The sequence below is a fragment of the Drosophila ananassae genome, chromosome 2L (assembly GCF_017639315.1).
Source record: "Drosophila ananassae strain 14024-0371.13 chromosome 2L, ASM1763931v2, whole genome shotgun sequence".
NCBI classification, from domain to species: domain Eukaryota; kingdom Metazoa; phylum Arthropoda; class Insecta; order Diptera; family Drosophilidae; genus Drosophila; species Drosophila ananassae.
In genome coordinates, this window is record NC_057927.1 from 17,355,532 (window position 1) to 17,383,507 (window position 27,976).

At 46.0% G+C, this 27,976-nt stretch overlaps 1 protein-coding gene across 1 annotated transcript; it reads right to left on the reverse strand.

Moving 5' to 3' along the window:
* Window positions 1-1,017: 1,017 nt before the first annotated feature.
* LOC6499231 lies at window positions 1,018-27,633 on the reverse strand. The gene is made up of 6 exons (XM_001955023.4): window positions 26,665-27,633; window positions 2,423-7,982; window positions 2,037-2,347; window positions 1,790-1,967; window positions 1,469-1,727; window positions 1,018-1,402 (listed from the first exon to the last, which is right to left on the reverse strand). The coding sequence occupies exons 2-6, from the start codon at window positions 7,836-7,838 to the stop codon at window positions 1,219-1,221; spliced, it is 6,348 nt and encodes a 2,115-aa protein (XP_001955059.1). The 5' UTR covers window positions 7,839-7,982; window positions 26,665-27,633; the 3' UTR covers window positions 1,018-1,218.
* Window positions 27,634-27,976: the final 343 nt, after the last annotated feature.

Genomic DNA, 27,976 nt, shown 5'->3' on the forward strand with positions numbered 1-27,976 from the left:
CATGTGTATATTACTTCCAAATGTAAGTGTTTATCTTTGGTTTCGCCCCTAATCAGATGCATTTTGTGTAATGTGTGTGTCTTGTGGTTTTTAATTAAGTCTGTTCGTTTATCTCGATTATGAATATAATAATGATACTTTGAATAACTCTGATCATTAACTTGTAAATACGCTTTTGAAATATATATATATATATTTTTATGTATATCTAAACAATTGTAACTTTTGCGGTATTCTTTAGGTTTGTTAACAATTAATTAGGTTCTGTTCATTAACATTTCGCTGTTTAACTTTATTCTTCGTTTATTTTTTACTTATTTTGGATTTAGTCCGGTGCGTTGTTTTCTGTCTTCTGTGCTTGTCTGCTTTGCAGTAGAGGGGAGTAGAGTTTCAGAAAATATTTGATTAGTTATTCAGCTGTGGATTTGATTGGTTTGTCCGGCTCAGGGGTTACATAAAATTAGTGACAAGATTCAAGGTACAGGAACGGACCGCTTTGAGTTAAGATGCGAGCAATATAATACACATATACTATATCTCTTGGATCTCTGCGTGGTATCGACGGATAAAAGACACGCGGATAGGAAGGATAATGGTATTTGGTACTTTTTGGGAACTGCATTAAAAGAATTGACATAAACAGCTTAATTAATTGTTAAAGTAGCTCGTATAAAAAATTACGTTGCTATAGCCGTCCGCCAAAAAGTGTTCATTGGGTTTCTATGGCTCTCATCCGACCGGATGCTCTTTTCGGTTAAATTATTTCGTAGTTTGTAATTGCTCTGTCTTACGCAAAATATGGTTAAATAAATACATTAAAATTATTTCTGAGAACAGTATCGTGATCTGAGCTCTCTTAAGTATACATTCGTTTCAAGTTCTATTTAAATTTCGTTACTTTTCTCGCTACATTTGAAGAAGTCTGCTACGTTTCGCATGCCAAAAGTGTAAGGTTTTCTATATATGGGGGTTTATCCTAATACTTGGGGCGTGCCTTAAACTACGGTTTGTGGGTAGTATGCCTAAGTGTATTTAGTTAAATCAGAATAATATTAAAAGTTTACTAAAATTGAAACTATCACAAAAAAACAAATACTTTCTCAAAAGTACAAAGGTGTATAACTTAAATAAATTGTGTTTTAAGGATTTTGAGTATGCAAGTTGAGTGAGTTTTTGCGAATACTTCAATATGCAGTCCAGTTAAACTCTTAACTGGGCTTACATTTGGCTCTCCTTGCGCCACTGGAAGGTGCCAGACTTGACGCCAATGCTGGAGGAGCCCTGATTGCTGCTGGAGGAGAGTATGTTGTTGGTGCGCCGGATCAGTTGGGAGGCAGCATCGAATCGGCTGCGAATAAGCCGCATTGCCGGATTACTGGAAACACCGCTTCGCTTGCTTTTGCTGGAATGCCGAGAGGGATAGAATATTAGTGAGAGGTTTCAAAGGATAATAGAGTCTTAGACTTACCCCGAAGAACTGGGCTGGTTTTCCTTAAGGTTGCCCAATATGATGCGCATGTGCGTGTCCCGCGCGAAATGATTATCCGGCAGCGGGGGCTTGGCACTTCCGCCACTAGGTCCGGCTCTGTCATCATCCACAAAGGCATTCAGGCCAGGCAACTGCCCTGGTGAGCTCAACTCGCTGCTGGGCGAATGCGGAGGCGTAGCGTATAGAGGTGACATGCACTCCATGTCGTACATGTCCGCCTCGTTGGTCATGTTGGATGCTATTTTGGGAAAAGTTCGAAATTAGCTGGAAAAGCAGATAGCTTCATGATGATGGACTTACCAAGCTGATGCTCGCTGAGATCGGGTAGAACCTGGGAGTGACGCTGAGCTCCCCCGCCGTTGGACTTGTGTCCTCCAGCCGCTGATCCAGAGGCGTGCTTGGAGTTCACCATCAGATTGTTCCGGGAGCTCAGTTTGCTTTGTCGCTGCAGTTGCTGGGTGAAGGTGAGAGGGGCTTGCTGTTGAGAAAAAGTAATATTAGTAAAGTTAGCCCCAATCTTCGTCCCATATATGTAGGTGACACTTACATCATTGCTGCTACCCGTGGACTGACTAGAGATGACGCTCTTGCGCTTGTGCAAACTGCTCGTGTCCGACTGCATCGTGTTTTGGTAGAAGTTGTTGGAGCTGTGCGTAGAACTGGAGGCGTTGAGGGCGTGCAGGTTGCTGCCATTGTGCACTGTGGCCGTGGTGGCCGCTGAACAGACCGAGGAGGCGGATGCGTGCGCCGGATACGGAGCCAAGTTTTGGTGCAGAGGCAGCGCTGGCGGCTGATCCGGAGATCTCAGCATGCTGGCATGCGCATGGAACTTGGGTTCGTTGGGATTGCTAGCTTCATCTAAATTAGGAAAGGAAGGGGGACAAAAGGGAAAGCATTAGTAACACAGCCAGAGACTTCTGCGGGGATTCTTACTTTTCGTGTAGCTTTCGAATATCTTCAGAATGCTGGTGCGACTCGACTTGGCCGCCAGCTTGATGGGCGTTCGTCCGCAGTGGTCCGATTTGTACGGATTGGCTCCGAACTGCAGCAGGGCGATGACGCACTTTTCGTGCCCCTCCTGGGCAGATATTCCTAGAGCAGTAGCCCCCTGCTTGCACGCGTGGTCCGCCAGAGCTCCGTAATAGAGAAGGATATTCATTACGTCGTGATTACCCTGCCAGGCGCAAGAGTGCAGAGGTGTTCGAGCCTCCAAGTCCATCGAGTTTACATCCGCCCCGGCTTCGATCAGAGTCTTGACCATATCGGCGTGACCCTGCCAGGCGGCCACATGAAGGGCTGTGCGCCCCTCACTGTCCGGAATGTTGACGTCGACGTTGGTCATGTCCAGCAGGTACTTGACAATCTCCAGCTTATTCTCCAGGGCAAGAATATATAGAGTTGTACGGGAGTCGGCGTCCTTGGAGTTAACATCGCAACAGAACTTCAGAAGGTATTCCACGGTGTCCATGTGGCCCTCCAGGCATGCTAGCCTGAACGCAGTCTTGCCATCGTGCGCCTTCTGATCCACGAAGCTGGAGTGGATATCCAGCAGGGCCTGCACACAATTGAGCCGGCCCTCTTGGGCGGCCAAGTGCAGGGCAGTCTTTCCCTCGTTGTCGCATTCATCGATCTTGGCGCCCGACTCCAGCAGTTGGAGGCACACCTCGTGGAATCCCTCGAAGGCTGCATAGTGTAGTGGTGTCCATCCGGCATTATCCCGGTGCGTCTCGTCCAGGCCACGATCGAGGAGCTGTCTTACCGTCTCCACATTCCCCTGGGCGGCGCCAATACTGAGAACAGTGCGTCCCTCGGAATCCATGCAGTCGATGCCGCATCCCCAGAAAAGTAGTAGCTTCACTACGGTGGCGTGGCCAGCTGTACAGGCAGCCCACAGAGGAGTGCGTCCCATGAAGTCTGCAAGATCCGGATCGGCGGCGTTCTCCAGAAGCAGCTCACATACTTCAGCATTGCCCTCGAACGAGCTGACCAGCAGCGGCGACATCCCGTCGTTGTCCAGTTGATCGGTGTTGGCACCGTGATCTAACAACGTTGATATCACCTTACTATAGCCCGAAGAACCACACAAGGCGGCAACGCACAGCGCACTGCGTCCGTCCAGGTCCAGATGATTCACATTCGCTCCATTTTCGAGCAGAATCTCCACAATGTCGTAGTGGCCCATGTAGGAGGCGGCAATCAGGGAAGTGCGACCCTGGCGATCCACTGAGTTTACATCGGCACCCGAGTCTATAAGCAACTTTAAAATGTCCTCATGCCCGCTCCAGGCGGCTGCCCTCAGAGCAGTGCGTCCTTCTTTGTCAGCGAGATCGATCTTGCAGGCGGGCTGAGATATCAGGAGTCGCACTACCTCGCTGTGACCACCCCAGGAGGCCGATCTCAATGGAGTCCAGCCATCGCGATCGGCATGGTTGACGTCTACCCGCTTCATCCGTCCAGTGCCATCGTTGCAGGGTTGCGAGAAACTCAGAAGCAGCTTCACCACCTCCAGGTGACCATTTCTAGCCGCAATATTCAAGGCCGTTTGGCCATTGTAATCTTCAATCTCCAGGTCGATGGGACTCTTGCAGGCATTGAGGGCCCGTTCCAGCAGCTGGTGATTGCCATCATTGGACAGGATGTGGATGAGGGCCTTGCCCTTGTGTAGTTCGATGTGATGCGAGTCGGAGAGCTGGTGCAAAGTGCTCGAGGCATTCTCGTCCTGGCTTTCGGGCGGTGGTTCACTGTGCTCCGATGGACTTCCCGCCCGTTGGGTTTCCATGAGGCAGCTTTTCTCGCTGGAAAGCAGAAGATCAGCCAACTCAAAGTCAATGTTCTGTGACTTCTCCGACAGCTCTGGCGACATTAGCGACGACTCGCATGAGTTCTGGGACTCTGCATTGTTGATTCCGGTCTCGATGAGCAGCTTCAGCATCTTGGCGTCAGTGGGTAGACTGGGCTTAAAGAAGTCGCACAGGAATTGGGCGAACGGCTCATTCAGCTCGCTGGCCAGGAAGCGCTCCAGCATCATGCGCGTCTTGGGCAGAAAGTTGGCATCGTACTTGAAGTCGTGCTCACACTGGGCGCAGCAGTTCATCTGGTTTGTGTAGAAGCAGTCGCTGAGATTCAGGCGCGACTCCAATAGCATGAGGATGAGATCCAGGTCCACGTGCCGGCTGGTCAGATACTCGCCAGATCGGATTAAATGGTAGGCAAACTTTCGTACCGTGTTCGCACAGAGTGTATCTGCCACGAGCAGGTAATACATCGAGATCATTACGTGACCCTCGTTCACGTCGCAGATGAACTTTTTGGTGGCGAACTTCACATCCACCAGCCAGTCGGCGAAGGAGTTGTGGAAGATCTTGAGGCGTTGTGCGTTGGCATCATAGGCCAGGATGTTCCTCATCAGCTGAAGCCGTTTCTCGAACTCCTGGCAGTCGATTGTGTAGTTGTGGGTACGCAGGCAGTTGAACAGGAAGAGCTTGTCCACGTAGCCGGACGAGGCCAGAAGGACATTAAGGAGAGGCCTGATCTTCATGTACTGCTTCTTATTGAAGGACTTCTGACAGATGTAAAGGTAAAGTCCATTTAGAGTGCAGGGTATTAGCTTGATCTCCCGGAAACTGAAAAAGTTATCCTTGATGCCGTGTAGGACCTTCTCCAAATAAAGGATGCACCCGTTGGACTTGATGTACAGCTGGTGCAGTGATTCGATGATCTCTTTGGTGAGCATGATGCTGTCCTTGAAATCCGAGTTCAACCGGTTTATGATGTACTCCTGGACGTCCTTAACCACATGTGACTTCCGCAGGTCGTCCAGCGTGATCTTCTTGAAGCCGGTAAACATTTTGGTGATTTGCTTGGTTTGCTTTTTGGTGGTGCACACCAGGAACAGCCATTTGGGGAACAGATGGATATGATTTGAGAGCAGCTCCGCCACATTGCGGCTTTTGTGGTTGGTAACCGTGCCTCTGCCTCCCTTCAAAGTCGAAATTAAGTTCCCCTCGTTGATGTAATTTTCATCGATGGAGTCGATGAGCAGGAGTAGTGCTGTTTTCGGAGGCGTGAGTTCCAGAAGCGGGAAGAGAAAGGCCTTTTTGAAGCATTCATCCGGATTCTTTTCAATGTTGTCCACACTGAGGCACTCAAGGATCTCCGGATTTGTGAGCAGTAACTCGTAGTATCCATCAGCCACGATGGTGCGACAGCTCTTGGTCTTGGGCAAGGGCGGGGGCAGAGTGTTGGTGCTCATCTTGGGCTTATCCCCTGGTACCGGCGGAGCTGCTTGGAGCTCCTTCTCCTGTTTACCGTTCTCCTCCTTGCTTTCGTTGAAATTTATAAGAGGTTCAGAGCTGCTATTGGCTTCGCATTTGGGTTCCGCTTTCGGTTCTTCTTGTAGTGGCGTTTTCAACTCGTCCTTTGGATTTTCATCCAACTCTTTGTTTGCTTCGACTGGATCTTCCTGTTTATCTTCGTTGTTTTCCTTGCGTTCCTCTTCTTTGTCATCTTTGATAGCCGCTTCAATCTCGTGCTTTTCTTGGTCGTTATTCAGATCGGCTATGTCCTCACCGCCTCCCTGTTGAATAGCCTGGCCCCCGCCATTACTGATAGTGGCCAGTTTCGAGGGCGAGAGCACTCCGCTGCCGGAACGTCCCCGCTTAACAGGAATCTTTGACTTGGTTTTTCCGGGGCTTGATTTGGCCGGCTCCTTTAGCTTCTGCTCCTTTTCATTGCCCACATCCTTGTCCTGCTCCGGGTCCCGCTCACGTTCTCGCTCCCTGGAGGCCCTTTTGGGTGGATGCGTACCGAAGTTCCCGCCGCCCTTCTCATCCAGATCAGGTGTATCGGCGACTTGCAAAGGCGCTGGCTCTGATTGTTGCCGCGTGAGGCTCGACTTGGATGTTTTGTTGTTGATCGTGGAGGTGCGTTGGGACTGGAAGTTGTCCAGTTCCTTGGTGTCACACTCGCTGGCACCTCGTTTCAGCTCTTCGATCAGCAGCTCCTCGGCGTTCTCACTCAGGCTGATGTTATTCATCGCCTCGTCCAGCTTGAACTCCTGCTGTTGGGCCTCGTCACGCAGGAAGGAGAACCCTTCGTCGATAATCCTCTGGCTATCGTCCTTACTGATCAGGGAGGCGTGGCTAAGAAGCTGCAGGACAATCTTCCGCATAAACAATGACAGACTGTGGCACTCGGGATTCTGCGACTCGATCAGATAGCAGGCCAGCAGCTTCCTGTTAAGGATTCCCTTGGTGCCGGAGTTCCCTTTCATGATGGCCTGGCAGATAGACGTCTTGCCGGATCCATTAGACCCAAGGACCAAGCATCCATTATAGCTGGAACTGGATATAGCCGCCGCCTTAGCACGGGCGGATACATAACTGGAGGAGGCTGCTCCTAAGGCTGCGGGAACTGGCTTCTTCCCAGCCGTGCGCTGTTCCAGGCAAAGTGCAATCTTCTTCAGCACCCATTCGCGATGGATGTACACCGTGCTGACGATGCGATTATTTGGCTCGAGACCACTGCTAACCAGGCCGTTGACCTCCTTGTCAGGGGAGATCTTTCGCTGCATTAGAGCCTCCAGGTTGCCTTCTGTATCTTCAGCAGTTGGTGGCTTCGATCCGCCAGCCGCCTCTTGGCCGTCTTCCTCCGGCGCCGATCCGCCTCCGTTCGTCTCCCCATTCGAATGTGGAGGTATGTCCAATGGGAAATTCTGCTGCACCAGATTGGCAAAATGTTCCTCCCGCGCCAGATTCGAGAAGCTGGCGTTGGGACAGTCCCGCCCTGTGATCTCCAACTTCTTCTGCAACTGTGTGGTGTCCTTAAGAAAGTTAAGGATTCGCCGATCCTCAAGCTGTTGGTTGGGAGTACCGCCCGCTGACTGGTTGCCATATTTTGAGCCACCGACCAAAGCGCTGGTCGAGGCACAGCCGTCTACAACCTCGCCTCCACCATTGTCCTCTTCAGCATCAAGATCCGTGATTTGTACGGGATTTCCATTTCGGGCACATGCCAAGCGATTTGAATCCCGATAGTTGGAGAGCTTGGCCTCCGGATTTGCCTGACGACTCCGCTCGCCGCTTTTATAGCGATCCGATTTACGGAGGGGCGTGGCATAGAGCATCTCCTTGGGCATGTTGTTGGCGGGCTGTGCTGGGTGGTGCTTGGTAATCGCCGGGTTGGAGTGGCAGTTGCCGATGGAGTTTGCATTGGGATTGTTGCTGTTCATCGCCGGCGTTGATGATTTCTGTTGCTGCATTTTGCGCACGGACTCGTTGTACATGGCCTGGCAGGGCAGGTTCTCGTAGATGTCATTGCGCAGATTATCGTTATCCGTGTGCTTAGACATGTTGATGTCGCTGATGAACCTGCTGCTGCTGATGCTTCTGCTGATGTTGCAGGATGTGGGTAATCCGTTTGCTGTCTGTCTGCTCCCAGAGGCTTGTTCGATGGCTTTCGCCGTGTCAGCCTTTCACTTAAGCCGCTCAGTTGTCTGAAAAGAGCAGAGTAGTAATGGATTCAGTTAACACTTTATAAAATTTTCATAGTAAAAATAATTTGCATTAAGATTAGATTGGTTCAGTGGCTTGAGTTTTGGCGCTCACAAGAGCGCCATTCAAGGATGCTTTAAAATGCATTATAATATTTCCTACCATTATCGTTAGTTGCATTATGTCCTTCAGATAACTGAAATTACCCTCCCCTCTTCTCCTGACCTCTCCTCTGACTTTTTTATGCCATTACTCGAGCTTAACTAGCACTTTCTTCTTACACTCTTCCACTGGCTTCACTTTTTTTAGCATCCTGCAAACAATTGACCTGATTTCTATACTTTTTTAACCCTTTGGCAGTCGTCGGGCTCCTCCCAGCCATTCACCTCCAGCTCACCCCTCACACACCCACTTGTTAGGCACACACAGATACTCCCAAACGCCCCCGCATACTTGTCATCATTTTTCCTGCGCTTGTCTTTACGCGCAGTATCTTTTGTTCTCGGGCTTTTGCCATATCTACTAAGCTTATATGCCATTTATGTGCGTGGTTGAGGATGACTGTGGGAGGATGGGGAGCGGGGCGGACTGCAAGCCAGCTCTGTGTAAATAATGCTTTTCATGCCACAAAGTTTTTATTTTAAACTTCAATTTACTCGTTCAGTCTGTATGGCTTTCTGTGGCACCAGAGGTGAAACGAGGCGAATCCTTTGGTTAGAGATGAGAAACTAAGCTAGGTACAAGATATGTTCAAAAGTATTCTGTTTACCGAAATAGACTCTTTCCAGAGGACCAAAAGCCGGAAAAATATTATCTTTAAAGCTATTTATTAAATACTGAAGTGTACACAGCTAAGACCACGAAGTTTACGAAAAGAATTCCCATCTCTCTTAACTCTTCGAAGGACCAACGGCCATGTAACTAATGATACGTCCCAGCACGCTGCTTGTTGTGCAACTTTCCGACAGAAATGGAGCAAATTCAGCACGTTCTTGTCGTTCGTCCGCTGATGGCGTGGCCACAAAACTCTGGCCGTAAAAAAATCGGAGCAAGTGAAATGAATGATTTACGCCAGCGACCCGTTGACGCCGCAAAGGCAAACCGTTTCCATCTGGCGATGGTGAATGACAGACAGCGAGGAAAGGACTGACGGATTACCATAATGTTGGCAAGTCAGCTGTAAAATCCATTGATTGGGCCAATGGCTTTTGGGTGGAGGTGGCAGGTGGCAGAAGCAGGAGTGAGATCAGGAGGAGGAACAACCATCGGTAAAGTCAGATGGAAATGGTCCGGACAACGACACATCCACTTCCTGACCGCGACGGCACGTGAGCGCTTTCGCCTTCGCCGCTTTCGGACGTTTAACCGTAATTATTGGATTGGATGGATCCCGATTGCATCCCGCATTGTTGAATCCGGCTTGCCGCCGCCACATTTGCGGTCCACACCCACCGCCAAAAGCACGTACGGAGTTGCATTTGACTTTGCCACATTCGAATATCGCACAATTCGCACGTTTCCATCGATTCCTCATCCTTAAGAGCCCCAAATTGATTTGCCTTTGCAAGTGAAATGGAAATGGCTTTGGTTTTTCGCTCCGAGTAGCTTATCGCTTTCCATAGTTGTCGGAGTGGGGTGTGTGATCAAACATCCCTGAAATGAGCTAATTATGCAAGTTTAATGGGTTCCTCCAAGGCAGCAGAAGTGCGTGTCTCACACTCGAGCAAGCAGTCTCAGTTCGCAGGGGGGAGCAGCGTTGCTAATTGCAATTTCCACAGCACGGAGGAGCAAGTTTTCCTTTTACACGACTGCTGCGTGTAACTTGACAAGCCAGCAGACCGTGTAGTTCCCGATGCGTTCTCCATTGCCATTCAGGGACCCATTTTTTCTTCCCCAAGTCCGTAAGGCTTAAATGCCTCCATGCAATTATGCTAATTAAACGTGAAGAACCAATCATGCAGTCTAAGTGGATGAAATTCTGCGTATGAATGACTTCGGCTGTGATTAATTCACCAAATTCGATCGAACTGTAATTGCCTAAATCAAATCTGAACACATATATAGGAATTTAAACGAATGGGATTGGGGATATTTAATTAATTGAACAGAATATTTGTTGCTCGCAAACAAATTGAACATGATCTTGTGTGTATGAAAACAGTCCGACAAGCGGCAAGCCACATGGGGCAGGCTCCTGAGACATCTGGCGCTTGAAATGTATCTGTATCTTTATTCGTACGAGTATCTGTATCTGTCTGCCACTGGAAGTACTGGCAGCTGGGTGAACTTGAGTCTGTGCGGCGTGGGAATATTTTACCCGCTGCCGTGGGCCCACAAAAAAATGCAAATGAACATTTTTTCCGCAATAACTGAAATGTGGGCCCCGCCCAAAATAAAAGGCCACGCCAGGCCCGAAAAGAAAAGGAAGTCGGTGGTCGGCAGATACCGCCTGGGATGTAATTGAAATGTTTCACCCACAGACAGGGCGTTAAATGCACCTCACATTTGCATTTACAGCTTGGCATTCAGTATTTTTGGATGCCAGAGGATGCCAGAGGACCAAAGGATGCCAGACAGGAAGTACTCCATTAATTTATATATTTACATATTTTGATTTCGTATTTTTCTCTTTGCTGTCGGATGGCGTTGTTGGTCTTCGTTTTAAAATTTGTTTACGCTATCTCTGGGTGCTGTTGATTATAAACAGCACTTCTCATGTTTAAAAAATAACTTTCTGACTTGTTGACTTGCTCAATTATGCAGGCAATAACTTTTCGCAAACAAAATATATTCCATGCATGGCAAATAGTTCGAAGGCGCAAAAAATACGGGCATTTTGTACTGGATACAAACCATTTTTATGGCATGTCTAGGTAGTCCTGGAGAGCTCCATGCAACGATTCATCAGAGCGACAATTGAGAAAGCAAATAGTAAATCAAATATTGCATTCGATTGTTGGGCGAGGCAGCTAACGCATCGCTACAAGGAAAAAATTCAGCTAAATTCGCAATACGTGCAGAAACATGGGGAAAACAGCAGCGAAAAGGAGCTTAGAGGCAACCAGCGCACAAATACAGTCAACATCAAGGAGCACTTCCGTATCGATTTTCAAGCTCCCATGCTCCTGTGCTCCAGGCAATGGGAAACGAGAGTAAAAACTGAAGGATACCAAAGACTCGAAGACTGTTTACCCTTCACAATATACATGGGGTCTTATTGAAAATAGAGAATTATAAGACTAGGTTTCCTTTAATATTTTAAATGCCTATTTGTTTGGTCAGGGACTCTTCCTAAACCTAGTTCTAGTTCTTATAGATAATAAGTTGAAATAAACTCAGAAATACAAGCCTTACTTTATAGACCACCTACGAAACAAGAGAACAGGAAGCATTTGGGGAAGAAATCAAAACGAGTGCTCTGGGCTCCGCTTACAGATGCGTTTAATTTTGTAACAAAACGCCGCTGGAGAATGGCGAATCAAGACTGGAGCGGAGCAACCTCCTTCTAAACGAGAAGGACTCCCAGCAGGTCGGTGGTGGCTTGGAACGTGCCCAAACTGATGGCATTGTGTTTTGGCTATGGGATGGCTTTCGGTGTCCCCCTCTTCCGGTCTCCTTTTGCTCACAGTGTTTGCTATATTTGTGGCTGCACCGGAAGCGGATTCAATGCGGGCATCGGAAAGGACAATGGCGTGTGCAGCATCACAAATGGGGACAGGATGTCACAGAGCAGGGCCAGGATGCGATGTCCGTGGGCCCGAGGGAGAACGCTTAATTAAACTTAAATTTTTCATGCCTTCGTAAATGCATTTTATGCAATCCAGAGTATATTATGTGTACCAAAATGAGAAGGAGCAGCAAGCGTTTCCGCCTTTTATACATATATGTATATAAATGCAAACATTAATCCTGACACTGCCATCATCATCATCGTCATCATCACCACTGCTCTTGGCAAGGATTTTTGTGTAATATTGCCTGAAAGTCTGACGGCATGCATCCTTGCCCTCGTATGCTCCTCGTCGTACTACTCAACATCCTGCCATGCATTTTTCAGCACTCTGGATAGTTCACTATGTAAGTACATGACTCACGATTTCGGCGAAAAGCCAGAGTTGCTTAAGTGCCAAGGAAATATTCAGCACATGCCATGGCACGCTAGTCATTCCGGGGCTTTTATTTGTTTCAATTTCCAAAATAATGATGCATATTTTTACCAGAAAAATGTTCAGCTGAACGCTGTATGATATAGTGAAAATTAGCTCTTATTAGCTGTCTAGACAATCATAGAAGAGATACTTTTTCCAGAAATATTGTACAGAACATAGGAAAATCAATCTCGTCAGTTTTATTGCCTCAGAATGGCAGCTGGCCAAGATTCAGTGTTTGGCCAAAGTGTCTCATAAATTCAAAACAAGCCGTACCAATTATTCGACTCATTCATTTTAAAGTTTGGAATCTAAACCACTGAAAGTGCATTTGTTTTGCTGACTTCTGTTATCTGAAAGCTGGCGCATTGTATTTGCAAATTGAAAAGCCTGCCAGTGGCAACTCCTTTCTGGTTTATCTGTGTCAACTGCCTTGTACGTCGTTCTTTGCTGCTCCGGGCACACATATTGACATCCTTTTTGACAAACACAACGTGTATGCCCCCGATATCACCTTTACATCTGAACTACACCCATCGCCACACTTATTGCTCCCTTCTGCCACTTCCGCCTGCCAAATGCACGCCCACGCACTCCCTCTTGCCATTTCCGCTTTCCCCTTCCGACCAAGTGCGTGGGCCATGTTTTCATGTTTGTCTTTCAATAAACGCATGCTGGGCACCACAGTGGGGCACATCGCATGAAAGCTATCGCCCATTTAATGTGTCCGAACCATGAACCAATTCAATAGTTTGCTTTACTATTACAGAACCTATTTATGTTTAATAAAACATCACCAATATATAAGGTAATATTTTAGGGTATGGAACAAAGTTCTGTGCTTGTTCGTCCCACTTCCATAAAAAGGCATCATCCATCGGGACAACCTGCCAAAGAGCGGACCGAATATGCCGCATGCCGAGGCATGTGAAAAAGTTGTTGGATTTGGGTTATGTTCCATGTGTTTGCCGAGCAACATTTAATCAAATTAAAACACACACACGGACTCTCGACACGGACACGGACGCAACTGGGACAGACGGAGCCGGCTGGACTGACAGCCGCCTGACATTTTACAACCTTGTCCTTTCCTTCGTTTATTGATGAATGAGTGGGAGTGGCTGTGGCACGAAAATGGATGAGTGGAAAAGTGGGGTGGCAGATGAATACGAAATTTAATTCATGGCCTCTTTTTTGTTGGGCACTTTAAGGATATCCTACGCTGCCTTTGGTATTTTCTTTGCTGTTGCCTTTCATTATAAAGTTGTGTCTGCTAACTCATTGCACAAATGAAGAGAACGGTCGAAAAGCTGACAGACGACTGTCTGAAAGGATGAAAGGGCATTGGCAAGTAGCCCTTTTCGAGGCTAGCCGAAGCAAATGGAATTAATTTGGACAGAAATCGGAGACGCAGCCAAGCATGTCCTATCCAAGGATTATTCTCTATGTTTCCTACAAACTTAGTTCAATTATAGTACATTGTAGGAGCATGTTGGCACTGTCTGGCTCTCAAATCAGGTTTATTTAATGTTTCTCGTGATTACTGAACAAACGGAAGAATAGCTCCGAGTCGCCCCTAAGTATGCAGTTACAAATTACCCTCAATCCTTAAACTATAGACATCGCTGGGGGCCATTTTTGAAGGGGATAGCCCAGAAAATGTGGCGAAAAATTTAAAAAATATTTTGTTTCTAGATTTTGATGCAGATCGACGGAGAATCGAACTACAAATCGTTTGAGGTATCCCGCTCAAGAATCAGATGGAAATTGGCAAAGATATAGCCCTCGCAGGGGGTCATATTGTCCTCCGCATGGACTTTCCAAGTTTTAAAGGGGATAGCCCAGAAAATGTGACGAAAAATTTAAATAATATTTTGTTTCTAGATTTTGATGCAGATCGACGGAGAATCGATCTACAAATCGTTTAAGGTATCCCGCTCAAGAATCAGATGGATATTGGCAAAGATATAGCCCTCGCAGCGGGTCATATTGTCCTCCCCATGGACTTTCCAAGTTTTAAAGGGGATAGCCCAGAAAATGTGACGAAAAAGTTAAAAAATGTTTTGTTTCTAGATTTTGATGCAGATCGACGGAGAATCGATCTAAAAATCGTTTAAGGTATCCCGCTCAAGAATCAGATGGATACTGGCAAAGATATAGCCCTCCCAGCGGGTCATATTGTCCTCCCCATGGACTTTCCAAGTTTTAAAGGGGAAAGGCCCAGAAAATGTGACGAAAAATTTAAAAAATATTTTGTTTCTAGATTTTGATTCAGATCGACGGAGAATCGATCTACAAATCGTTTAAGGTATCCCGCTCAAGAATCAGATGGATATTGGCAAAGATATAGCCCTCGCAGCGGGTCATATTGTCCTCCGCATGGACTTTCCAAGTTTTAAAGGGGATAGCCCAGAAAATGTGACGAAAAATTTAAAAAATATTTTGTTTCTAGATTTTGATGCTAAATGATGCTCAAACTGACAGCTAAATGGCTCTTATAAACATGATGAGTGCAATCAATGATATAATAGACAATTGGCAAGTGGCATTCTTCCACTTCACTTGTACTTGCAGTGGCAGGAAAAGACTAAAGTCCTGCACACTTCACTTTCATTGATAAATTTCAAACTTTGTTGTCTCTCGTCCGGACACCATTGAAATGTTTTATGTCAACATGTGTGTCAGCATACATTTTGAAACTTAATTGCTAACCTGACAGGCAGAATTAGGTTTATAAACTGAAGCCAATTACTCCATTAAATCGCATGTTAAATGCAGAAAACAATTATCCGTCATGAATATTTAAATCGAAGTGGCATCAGCTCTCTAAATTATGTGTGTAAATCAGCGCATGGCAATATTTCTTATTTGATTCGATGGTAAACATGATGGGTGCTATACTGAAAGTGTGTTACGGCATTAGCACTAATTGGAAAAAATCAATAAACCGAATTGGGGTGCTTATAAGTGATCAGCAGTTGAGGTTTGCCCTAATGAAGCGTATAATCATGGCGTGGCATCAATTTGGGCCACCGATGTGTTAACCAACACGAAGCAGCAGCCATCACAACTTATGGGCCAAGTGAGCTTTGGTGATGGATGACGCTAATTCCGAGGCAGGTGGCATCATCCTCAGGTGCTCGGGATGCTAATCAAAATCAACAGCTCCTAAATGAGCAACGCACGCCGCAAAACTCAAGAGTCCATCACACCCGCCCCTCCTGTCTGTTGAAGTTTTCAATTTGCGAGGCAACTTTGGATTATCTTTTGCTGCTCGTCTTCATGTCATGCGTAAATTGAATCAGAGCTGGTGCCATGAAGCAGATGAAAGGGTTTGTGGTTAGAAGGTAACTGGTTCGGAGTTTCCTACAGGGGTATCCATCTGATGAAAGAGAGAAATTGGAAAGCAAGAGGCAATCAGGCTAATGGAAAATCAATTATAAGCTGAGCGGGAGTCAATGAAGTTCAAAAGTGTGCTGCATTTGCTTAACTTTAGCATGAGCTTCATTTGCTACTTTCAGCTTATGAAAATACTCTGAAAGTTGAGTTCTGGGCTTCGGTTGTTCAACTTGTCCGGAAGTTTGTGCCTGTTGACCTTGAGCACGCCGTACCAGCGCGATAACGGAACGCATAAATAACAAAAGCTCCATTTGCGCCATTTGTATGGAAATGCACCACCACACCCACACCCACAACCACCGCCATAGCCACTAAGACCCGCTCAGCCCAACCCAGCGGTGGCAGAACCATGTGATGTCAGCTGCCCCACGCAAAAAGTGGATGCGGCACTGACAACGTTCATATTCAACTGAGCATATTGCATATTTTATTTAATTTATTGCTGCACATATTTTGATGCCAATTCATGGGCCCTGAGCACGTGTTAAAGTTGGATGAAACAGCCGAATGAAACGAGAGCTTAGATTACGGCGGATTACAATTGGAATTGTGTCAGTGGTGGAAACTGAGTTGGGGGACAGTTGGGCATGGTCATGGCGTGTGGAGACCGCTCTTGATATTCATTTTAAAGGGGACAAAAAATGACCCGGGAACAGTGGTTCGAAATTTGGTGAAATTCTGCCTTTTTAAGATATTCATAGCTAATTTTGTTAGGTAGGCAGTAGAAGAATAGTATTATTGGGCCAATATTGAGCCATTTTCAACCACAACGTTTGGGTGTAAGTCCTTATCTCGGCAAAAAGTGAAGAGGTTTTTACTCGACAATTGAACAATGTTTTGTCACTGTTTGGCCTCAGCAGTGTGCTTTTTTGTAGGGTTTCAATGGCAGGCCACAGCCGTAACTCAAAGAAACGACAGCCGTGGGAGCCATGCAAATGCCCCACACCACTGCCCGCCAATTGGTCACTTGATACACATTTCGATTGCCGGCTGCCTGCTGCCGGTTGCCGGCAAAACTCGGTCTAGAATCGACTCCGAGTTCCAGTTGCTTCCTGGTTGCTTTTGACTCACTCGGTCCGCAGCGTGTGCTCGGGGCTTTGGCTAATTAATGCGGCCGAACAGAAAATTAAAATGCTGTTTAGCCAGCACCAGTGCAGCTGTCACTTTGGCGTCATCGTCATCCTCCACGCGACATGTGCCTACGATGCCATGAAAGCCGAAGTCAGACATGGCCAACTCCGAGCTTCTGGCCCGTTCTTTGCATTAAGCGAAACGAAGTCGCAGTTGCACTCTAAGTTGTTTGTTTGTGTTTTTTGCGGTCGGCTTTACCCAAAGGCAAATGTGGGTTAAATGCTTTTTGTGGCTTGTGACCGCAGCTGAGCTCTGGGCAACTTTGAATCTACCGAGATTTTACCCTCTCGTTGTGTGTCAGATGCAAAATTTCCATTTTCCGCAAAAAGTTTTTATTTAATTTAATTAAAACACTCTACAAATTGAGAATATAAGCCACGGTTGCTCTGACTAGCAGCTTGAAATGTTCCATAAAAAATTAAGATGATAATGGTTTGAGTAATAAACTAAAAATAAAGTCAATTATATCGCAATTAAGAGAAGTTGACTCTTTGCAGTGCCACTAAATGCAATTGAGAGGCAAGAGTGGTTGGCTTCAATTGTCGTGGGGGAGGCGTAAGCTTTTTAAAAATTGTTTTTCCAGTCGTAAAAAGTGTGAGCCGCTAAAGTGCTCCCATTAATCTGTGTCATTTGCATTGAGTTGCCTGCTGATAAATTCAGAGCAGTCAGAATAATATCTAACCCCAGTTGAGAGAGGAAATACCGAGTTATCAGAAACCGAATAACCAATAATTTTTCATAGCTTGAGGGAATTAAATGTAGTGTAAATAATGATTAAACAAAGAACACTCATGGAACATAAATTTCTACCAGATATAATAGGTTTCTTACCATATATGTGTTTTCCTGATAAGGTATTCCTGGAATCTGCTCTCTTGATCTGTCGAATATCAAACATACACCTAGCAGACTGAAACCACAATCGGAAAATCTGTAGAGATATAAGTGCTTCAGCTTGATTCGAAGTAAAGTTTCCTTTCCTGTTTGTAACAGAACCAAAATCAGTTTATTTGTCATTTAGATTTGACCACAAAATCAGACTCTTTTAGAGACCAGTGGGCGGTAGCAGCCTAACTGCAATCCGAATGGTAAGGTTGAAGCCGCAAACGAGTTTGGGTTGAATGAATAATGAAATATCTCCTGCGGGGCATGCCCCAATGGGAGCTTGTAAATAAACTTGTTTGTTGCTAAAAATTGCTAATAATTACAAACGAATTTCCGCCTACCGCTGGCCAGTTTGTTGACTTAACTATGTCAGAGCGATAAGACTGGCATTTGCATCACAAAGAATCCACATGGGTCTGTCTGACTGGATCTCGTCTCGTCTGGTCTGGCACTTTGGCCAGTCAATTATTTATACCTTTGTGCGGCTGGCACTGCATAGGTAATTGGCAATGCGCTTCCATACAGAGGAACCAGCAATCTGCATGTGGATGGGTGCACACGTGGCGTATGCGTAATGCGCTAGTTGCTCGATGCATGTTAATGCGTTGGCAAACAGCATTAACGATCGATTCGCCAGAGCCGGGCAGACATGACCATAGACATCACAACTACATGCACAGCACCACCTCAGTCCCCTCCCACCACCGCACTTCTCATCATTTTAATGGCATTCACTGGCGCTGCAGTAATTTTCTAATTTGGAAGTCCGAAGCCAAAAGCGGTAAGCAGCGTGGTCCGCTGCGTTTAATTGCATCATTCTGTGGCAAGGGGGGCTGTGCCACAAAGCCAAAATAGTTTGCTAATATTTTCATGATTAAATTCGCAGCATAGCACTCTTCCAGCGGATGTGCAGACCGCTCTCCAAACACTGGCAATAACGAAAGCTATTGGGGGAAGTGTCAGCTCCAGCTGCAAGATAAGCGAAAACAGCAGGGCGTAGCGTAAGCAGTGAGGAATGCTTTACGGTGAGTCAACAACAATAATAATCACAAATAAGATTATGGCAGGAACAATGAAAAGTTTACGCAAAAAGATTCCTTCCTGATTGGCCATTGTTCTGGCGACTTCTCAAGTTAGTTTCCCAGACAACTTATTCGAAGCTCTGACGGCAGTTCTGTGTTCGGCTTATCGGTTTCGGTTTAGCCAAGAAAGCACAGAAGCCACTGGCAAGTGCTTGTTGCCACAAACAATTAGCCCAAGTGTTGGCGTCGATGTCGCACACACACATAGACATACTACTGTTGTAGTTTTAGCCGACTGCCGCCCCCACCGACGACAATGTGGGTTGCCGCCTGCAGGCGAAACCACGCCGTAAAGCCGTATTGCCGTACATATGGGAAAGCCCGTAAAACCCCGGCAAACAATCGACTGGCGCCGTCGGGGATGTGGGCGTGGCAACCGGACGACCGAACCGTTGCCTGGCATACGCATACAGAGCGATTCATTCATGGAACTTTTGGCCAGATTGCCGCCGCCGCGCTCGTTGTTCACGCTTCATTTAGCTATTATTTTTTACCACGCTTCATTTGTGGGGCTGTCTTTGCCGTTTTTGGGACAGGGTGGGGGCCTTCTGGCCACGCTTGGAGTGCCAATTAACAGTTGGTCCCAAATCGCATACATTAGCGTAGATATATTTATTGCCATAATTGTGCGATGCCTTGCCGCAGTTATATATAGATTAATGGCATTTAACTATGGGCTTCGATTGCCTCACTTCTGCCGAGGGAATAAATACAAAAAGCGGCAACGGCAACCGCGGAAAGTAATGAGTAAACAATCTGAGGCCAGTATTTGCTTTGGAATTAGCCGAGTGCGAAATGTTTTTTGTGGTTGTGTGATTTTTGTTTACCAGCAGCAGCTCACTGCCTTTTCAGCTTGTTTGCCTTCGATTGCCCACTTCAGAGTTCCCTTCTCCCAAAATACAAATTCGAATTTTCCTTCGGCATTATAGCCAGATTTTAATTGTGATTGGTGACTGGTGAGGCATCCTAAGGCCAGGATTCGGCTCCAGGGCTAATGAACGAAAATTCGCCGGGCATGTACAGCCGACAACAACTTCATTGAGGTAATAAAACAAAGCAATTAAAATGGCTGCCAGGAACTGGCAGACGTATGTGGGTCAGGCTGGCAAAAGTTTCAGCTCCGGCCACTTGTCGGCCAGTTGGAGCAGTGAAAGGCCATTACAATGCCAATCGACAAACTAAAGTGGCAGTTCGGCTAATGCGACCGGGGGAGGAAGTGTGCCAGCAGCACTCGACGGAAGCTTTCCTCCTCGCACAATGGAAATGGTGCAAAAAACTAACTGCACAGGGTTGACAGACCCGTCTCGGCTTTCTTCCCTTTCCCATGCTTGGCTGTCTTCTCGGAATAACTTACACTTTGAATATGCAATAAGCAGGCGTCGGGGCATATTAGCGGCATGAGTCATCCAGTGTTTATGTAAGGATTTCTCCAACCAACCGACCGACCGAGAGTTTATTGTCAACATTTTCGCTTTTCTTGTTACTCTGCAAGTTGTTTATTGTGCTCCACCAGCCACCAGCCAGTATAGGCGTAAATTAAACAATGTTTGTGTCACTTGACTCGGGTATTTATTCATTAATCAGGCCCGGGCAGGCCATCTTCGTCCTCCCACTCTCAGTATTAATGAGGAACGCAATACAATAAAGCCAAATGAAAGTCCAAGAGGCAGACACTTTGACGGATGAGATGTGTAGCCTAGATTTAGGCGAAAAGGGATCAATATTTATAATGTTTGAGTCAAATATCAAAGAGTGTTTCTTTCCTCTTCTATACACAGATACTACGCCCCTGGGTGACATGGGGGGACCGATTGAGAGACCACCCACCCACACATGCCATGCTGCATGGCACTTTCCATTGCGTAAATTGCCTGGGCAGCCATTGGGGCGTGCCATTTGAGCTTGCCACCGATGATGAATGCTTGCTGCATGTTGCACAAGACTTTCGCAATAGACTATTAATGATGGGCCCCAGAATGGAAGGCGTGGGCAGGACACTCGTTTAGTGCTAGTGGAGTTTAATGGCCGATCGTCATAGACCGCCATCTATGATGGCTGTTAAATGAATTTGTCGTGCCTTCGATTACCGGCAATGGACAGTCACAAATGCATTAATTACCATTCATTAGGCGGCCAGAGTGGTTTAATGGCTTTTCTGAATGTATTCCCAGGACTGGACGGAAAACAAGTTAGGCAAATTGCTGAATTTATGAATATTTAACCAAGGTAATGAGTGTATAGCAACCGCCTCGCTTTTCGCTTTCACCTCACGCCTTTGGAGGCAGACACAAAATCCCTGACCTTTGCGGTTCCTTCCGCTGCTCCCTCCGGTTAATTACATCCCACGATCTCTAGATTTCGTGCCTCGCAACATTCCGGATACCCCTCCGAAATCCTCCTAGTCATCGCACAAAGGACCCCATGGAATTTCGCTTCTCGTAGCTGCTTCGTTAGCAGCAGGTGGAGGCGCTGGTGGTTGTTAAATTTAGGTCAGGCACTAAGTGCAAGTGAGTGTTATGTAAATTATGGAGCTCGTTGCTTAAAAGGACCTGCAAGGTCTGCCTGCCCCTTGTGCCTCACGCCATCCCTCATCCCTCAGCCACTCGCTTTCCATCATCTGTACTTTTCAGGAGTATTTCGCTGTTGTGCTGGCTGGCGTTTGTATTCATCTTTGAGCAAATGGAAAACTAACTGAAAAACTAACACCGCGCCCATTTGACAGGCCGTTAGTAAAACTGAACGGCACTTGCCGGCAGCACTTCTCCACTTCTCCCCATTACCATACCGCTCCACTGCTCCCCCTCCCCCCTCTTTGGGGCATCTCTGTCTCGCTCTTTTTTAATTTAGCCATTGGTGCTGCTGTTGGCATCTGACAAAGCTGCAGTGTGTAGATATGGCGAGTGAGTGGTCTGGGGCTCTGGTGAGGCCGGCCGAGAACAAATGATGAAGCTGCCACATGGAAGTCTTAGAAGAAGTGTTATTCCAGTTGCTGGGCAACCGCAGATTATATCATAACACAGCCGAGGCACTCGTCACCGCTGTCGTATAGCCCCAAAGCCCCCTTTGAGCCCCCAATGGAGGGAATCGGCCATTGACCATGAAGAAGAGCACCGCCAAGCGGAATGTAAATAAAGTACAAGAACAAGAGGAGCTGCGTAAAAGTGCGCGTACTCAACTACACTGAGAATATCTGAGTTAATACGGGGTTTAAGTAGGTGTACTGTAGATATTATAATGTTCAGTGTCTTAGCCATTTATAGAAAACCTTCCTAAAGAATCGCCTTTCAGTCCTCATAGCTTATTATTACTTTAGTTGTTACGTGTTTATTATGGGAACCATTTCTCCCTCTGCAGATACATATTTATAGAGCTAGCCCCCAGTATTTTTCTTCTGCTTTTCACCAAAGCCACGCAGGAAAAGAAGGCGCACACAAGTCAACAATCTCATAATCAGTTGAATTACAAAAAGAAAAGACAGCACATGAGCTGGGGAGCTGGGTGGTGGTGGGGAGCGTGGCAAGGGCCTACTCGCCGACTTGAGAGCAATTTCACTTAATGAGTTGCGGCTGCGAGGCAGGCCACCGATATGAACCGATAAAGACAACTGGGCTGCAGTTGCAACCATTTAACACGCCAATAAAAAACGCAATAACCAAATCTATCTGATTCTAGAGCAAAGGCCAAAAGGGCAAATGACTTTGAGAGCCCCATTTATGGGCGTGGGATGAACTGTGACGCAACATGGGCGTCGGCATCATAATCATGATCGCCAAACAAAAGGCAGGAAACCGCCTGCCGGCTTACAATTGCTGACCCATTTCTGGCGGAGCTCCGCCGAGGTGAGCTCGGTTGGGTCGAGCTGAACCGGGCCGGCCGAAATTTGTTTGGCCAATGCAATGAATTAATTATTCCCTCCGTCATGTGCAGTGCAGTGCCCTCCACCACTTCCTCCTCTCGATCCCCAACTATCCGGTATCTTTTCCTCATGGGTGCGTCCAGTCCAGCTCGGTTGCGCTAAAAATAACAAACTCTACACACTTGACGCTGGCTAAAAAATAAAAAAGCCCTCAACGAGCAGGGCCTTTGAACTATTTGTCATAGGTTTTTTTCCCCTATTTTTTTCTTGTCGTTGGATGCAATGGCTACAAAAATAGCCGCGCACAAATCTCATTTTTGGGAGTTGCGTCGTGTGCTCCATTTGGTAGATTGAATTACCTTTCAGGAGTCGACTAAAAGATACTCTTTTGTAGCTTGGCGGGCAATGAATGAATCTATTTCCAATTATAATTGGTTTGGCTGAAATCGAGGTAAAACCCCTTAGTGGAGATTTCCCATAAAGTGTTTATTAGAAATCCTGATGCAATGGCTAATTTTAGCAGTTCTTTAATCTCGTTAATTCTTGGGGTCTTTTTGATCGTTTGATTTCCTCAATAAATTCTGATTTCGTGCGATTAATCAATGACCAATCCGTTCTCCTGGGAAAACGAACTGCACGCGAGCACCACAGTACCCCAGCACCACAATTCGTTTTGCAGACCGAAAACACACAAAAATTGTAAAAGAAGCTGGATGAGAACGTTAATCTCAGGGGCCTCAGCTGGCTGGCCTATCAAATTGAAACGGCCGCCCGGTATGGTTATGCTGCTGGCTGTTGGTTGATGGCTGGATGGTTGGGGCTCTGGAAGTGTTCCAAAACGTTTGCCGGAGATGAAAATTTAATGCGGTCACTGGCTTTTTGACATGCCGCAAACTATTTTCGAATGTGTACGGCGGACGAGTGCCCGGAGTCGCATTTGTCGTTTTTATATTCATTTCATTTTGCTTTGGTCAGCGCATTGGGAGTTTGTTTTTGTTATTTTTAGCGCCGGCTAGAGTGAAGTGTGCCTGGTCTGTGGAGCATCCTTCAGCATCGGTTTCTTATGTAAATTTTCTTCAATTTCTTCTTTTTTATTTTTTTTTTATTTGCTATGGAGATGCTGTGTCGATGGCGATGATCATTATGATGATGATGGCGGTTTGTTAGAGTGCGGCTGCTCCGGGCCAGTTGGAAACTAATAAAACGTCAAAGCAATTTTGACAACATGCAACTTGGAGAGCTCGAGAAGGCAACACAAAAAACACAAAAAACACCAAAAAGGGGCAGACAGAAAAGCCCAACTGCACAAAAACCAACCTACACGACGACGTCTTCGCCTTGAGTTGGAGCAGCTTGCATATTGCGAATGGAAAGTTTGTCTGTAAGTTTTCCATCTTCAGCGAGGTTTTCCTGGGCAATGCTTTCATTTTGCCATATTTCTTTGCTTTTAGCTTTTTTGTGTTTCTTTCTCTCGGCTCTAGGCTTGGCAACTTCTGGAGGGGAGCTTTGGGGGTTAAGCCGGCCTTAAAGCTATCTAACCAGCGTATCAGCCATAAAACCGAGCATTAAAGCCGTGTGAAAATTGTGCTCCAAGTGTTAAACCTGGCTGGCAGCTAAACAGCCAGAGATGGAGATATTGGGGGTCATGGAGGAGGTGTTCTTGGGGTGATAAGCGTTCTGTGTTTATAGAGTTGTCAAGTGCTCATAAAAATCGTTGTCTTCTGTGACCTGTGCTACCTGCTGGGACGGCATTGGACGCGCCTCTTTTCGGGTAACATGGGTTAAGTGCGGCGTCATTAGCACACACCCGCAGTTGCCAATATTGAGGACGAAGGATGGTGGGAGGGATTTTGCAGGAACCGCAGCGTGTAGCCTACCCAAAAACAATTCACAATACACTCTGCTACAAGGTTGCGCGAGAGCCGAACAGGGACTGTTTTATGGCCTATCCTCACCGGCGCTTCACACTCCACAGCTCGGTTGGAAATGACTAAGCCTGACAGGGATTTTACACTGATAAAAACTAAATAACATATGGTATAATAGATAGCATTGTGTTACAGGATTTCTAAAGATACAACATAAAAAGAATGTTTCCAACTCAAAAATCAATTTAAGAAATAATATAATTTTCAAATTAAAATTATTAATTTATTATACAACTCTTAAAAAGAATAGTTTCCAGTGCGTTTGTGCGTTGGTCATGGTGTGCGTGCTAAGTCCACATTGACTGCCAAGGACCTTCCATTCCGCTGTCATTCCAGCAAATGGATACAAAAAATTCTGTCCTAATAAAATTATAAATGTATTTGATGTGCCAGCCGCACGAAAAAATGTTTCCCAAAATAATTTCTCCTTTTTTGTGGCCGCTCGCAAATGTGTCTCAATTCAATTAATTTGTTTTTGGGGGGTGGTGGTGGCGCCAGCGTGGGAGGTGTCGGGCTCTAAAGTGGCCAGCCAGTAGGCAATTTGGCCGCAGGACCTGCTGCGTTGTTAAATTTTAATACTGCGGTTTATGTGCGATATCTCGAGGCTTGGGAAAATTAAATTTTAATTGCTTGTGGCCTGCCTAAATTGGTAGTCAGCGGTGCTGCTTGGTCTGCTGGATTTAGTTGGCACCCAGAACTTATCAGACCATTCATTACTTCTGTGCGATTTCGACAACAACACGAAAATTCAGCCGAAAACTCTGCCAAAAGCTTGACAAAAGTGCAACGAACCGTGCCCAAAGGAAAAATGTGTTGGAAAAATCGGAGCAGAGCGCAAAATTATGGAAAAATACGATCTGAATAGTAGAGCTAGTCCGAGGGTAGACGGCGGCCGCAAATGCAAATGCAAATTCATGAAAAGCCCCCAGAATTAAGAGCAGGGGCGCCGCCTGTTGCCAGCCGGCAGCCACCGGGCGGCACTGCTCTTGAGCTTGAAAAGCCAGACGGGGAGCCAGAGCGAGCTGGAAAGTGGAGCTAGAGTTGCGATGGTGGCTCGGTTGTGTAGTAAAGTAGAGAGCGTCTGGGCCGGGTCTGACAATTACGTCAATGGCGTAAATGTCGAAAAATGTAACAAACAAAAAACCCGTTAAGAGCAGAATGCCATCACAATTTATGGCAGACTCATCGTCGTCGGATTCCTTGTCATGGCATTTGATACACTCGAAGTCAAGGGGTAATTTAGTGCGTCCATGTTACTGACCTCTGCTTAAAGTATCTTTTAATCAAAATAGATCTAAAAGGGGTTTTATTTTTTCTTCTGCTTAAGACTATTTTCATTTGGCCAAGATTACTGCACACCACACCAGGAGTCTCAGCGGAAAAAGAGTATTTAGTTTCCAGCGAACACATTTCTTTTGTGCCCTTGCCTGGTTTTCCCTTCTGATTCATTGCAGTTTCTAGTGAAACTTTAGTGCAATTGTTTTTCTGTTTTGTTTGCTGGTTGCCGTTGATGGCAGCCCAAGAGCCCTGGCAGACGATGCGTCTGCTGACTGTTGCCTTTCGGCGATTTGCCTCCTCTCCCTGATTAACTCATTCATACATTCAGGCATTCCACCAACGGGAGCCTGGGAGGGTAGTGGGTGTGGCATTGTTGAGAGGCTCCTGCTCCTGCTCCGACTACGACTCCGACCCTTTGATTATGATTATTTTCATTTCAAAAGTTGTCGGCGCAGAAAAAAAAACCACAACCCGAGAAGAGTTCTGTGTGTAGTTAGGTGAAATATTTAAATCATTCTGCCCCTCGGTGGGGCACACACGACCAGGCGCACTAAGTGCTCTGTACAGGCCTTAAAATTCTTAGTTTTTTATAAAAATATATATTTCAACCAAACATAGAAAATAAAATATTATAAATGGGAAAGTATCTGATGGTAAAACCTCATCATAAAAGTAAAAATGACATCGAAAATCGAGTTTATGGAAGCTATACTGTATTTGGTGCAAAGTGTTTTGTTGTTTCTGCTGCCACTTGGCTCGTTTAACTTTGAGCAGAACTGAATTGCAGCATTTGCAGCAGCAGCCGGCATGCCGGTTTTTTTTTTTTTTATCCACCATATCTTTAATTGGACGTGGTTGTTGTTGCTGCTGGCGTTGGCAAACGTGTTTTTATTTTGGATAAATTTGGCATTCGTTTCCTACACGACTGTGTACGAGGTCAGAACTGGCCCTGTGTTTGTTGGTTGAATTGCACTTACCTCCTTGAGAGTGCACTCAGTGGTGCATCGCGGTGCGACCTTAGTTATCAGCTTTAAATTCTAATAACTGGTGTCCCGGGGGTGGTGGTGGATGTTTTTCCAGCTTCGGCAGATTTTCCTAGCGATTGAGAAGACATCCCCTTGGGCGCAAAAGTCACTCGTTGCTGCGTTTCGCAAACACAAAAATATAAATTAAACGATAATTTGTTGTGAGCAGCAACACACACGCACTAACACGGACACAACCTTTCACACAGATACACCAATATGCGCGCAGGGCACTCTCTTTCTTTCTCTCACTCTCTGTTGGGCTGTGTATTTTGTTTGTTCTGGCTTTGCTTTTACTTTGCGTTTTCCTTGCGTTGCAACATTGGCAGTCGAATTTATGCGATAAAGAAATAAATTTCCCCCCCAAATTACACGTTAGAACAATGCACTTTTATTTTAAATCTCATGGATCGCCTAAGCAAAACATGAAGTTACTAATCCGAATGTTTGGGGGACCAGTGGAGCTGCAATCGCGTTTGTATTTCAACGTCGGATGTGCACTTTATCTCGTCCTATTCGCTTTCTGTTTTGACGGCGGCAGATGCGGCTCCGCCTGTTCCTCTTCTTCTTCTAGCTCGTATCCTTCTCAGTCGCTGACGACTTATCCTCGTGTTTGTTTTACACGGCCATCCTGCGTCAGCCAGGATATTTTTCCCTTTGGTTTGGCGTGGGAACGCCTTTTTCTTCACTATTTTTAACCCGGATTTCACCCCGATCGCAACCGACACTCAACGAACATTCTTTAATATTTTTGTTTTGTTATTTTATTGCTTTTTACTACATTTTGGTTTTTGAATTAACGAAACGCGCAGCACAGACATCCGCGCAGTCCAACAAAAGATACATTTATAAGATACGCGCGGCGAGTCACCGATACTGGTGTTTTCAGATACTTTTCAGCTGGTGAGCAGTGCTGCCCATAAAGCTATTTTTTCACTGATGCAGAGCGGCTCGTTTTAAAACTGCAATTGCGATAATTTTAAAGCTTTTAAAAGCAATTGTAGGAAGCAGGATTATTGTACCTTTACTTAATAAATCTATGCCCATCATTTACAAAGGATTTTATTGAACCATTTTAAATATATTTTAGCTTTTATTTAGCTATTTTCCAGAGCAGATTTGGATATTTTGTAAAAGGCTGGTAACACTGTTGGTGAGAGCCAATGTTCTCCTCGATGAGGGTGAGTGTTTACTAAACACTCTTTATTTTCTCTCTACACCGTAAAAAATTTAATCTTTGAATGGTAAATTTGGTAAATATTCG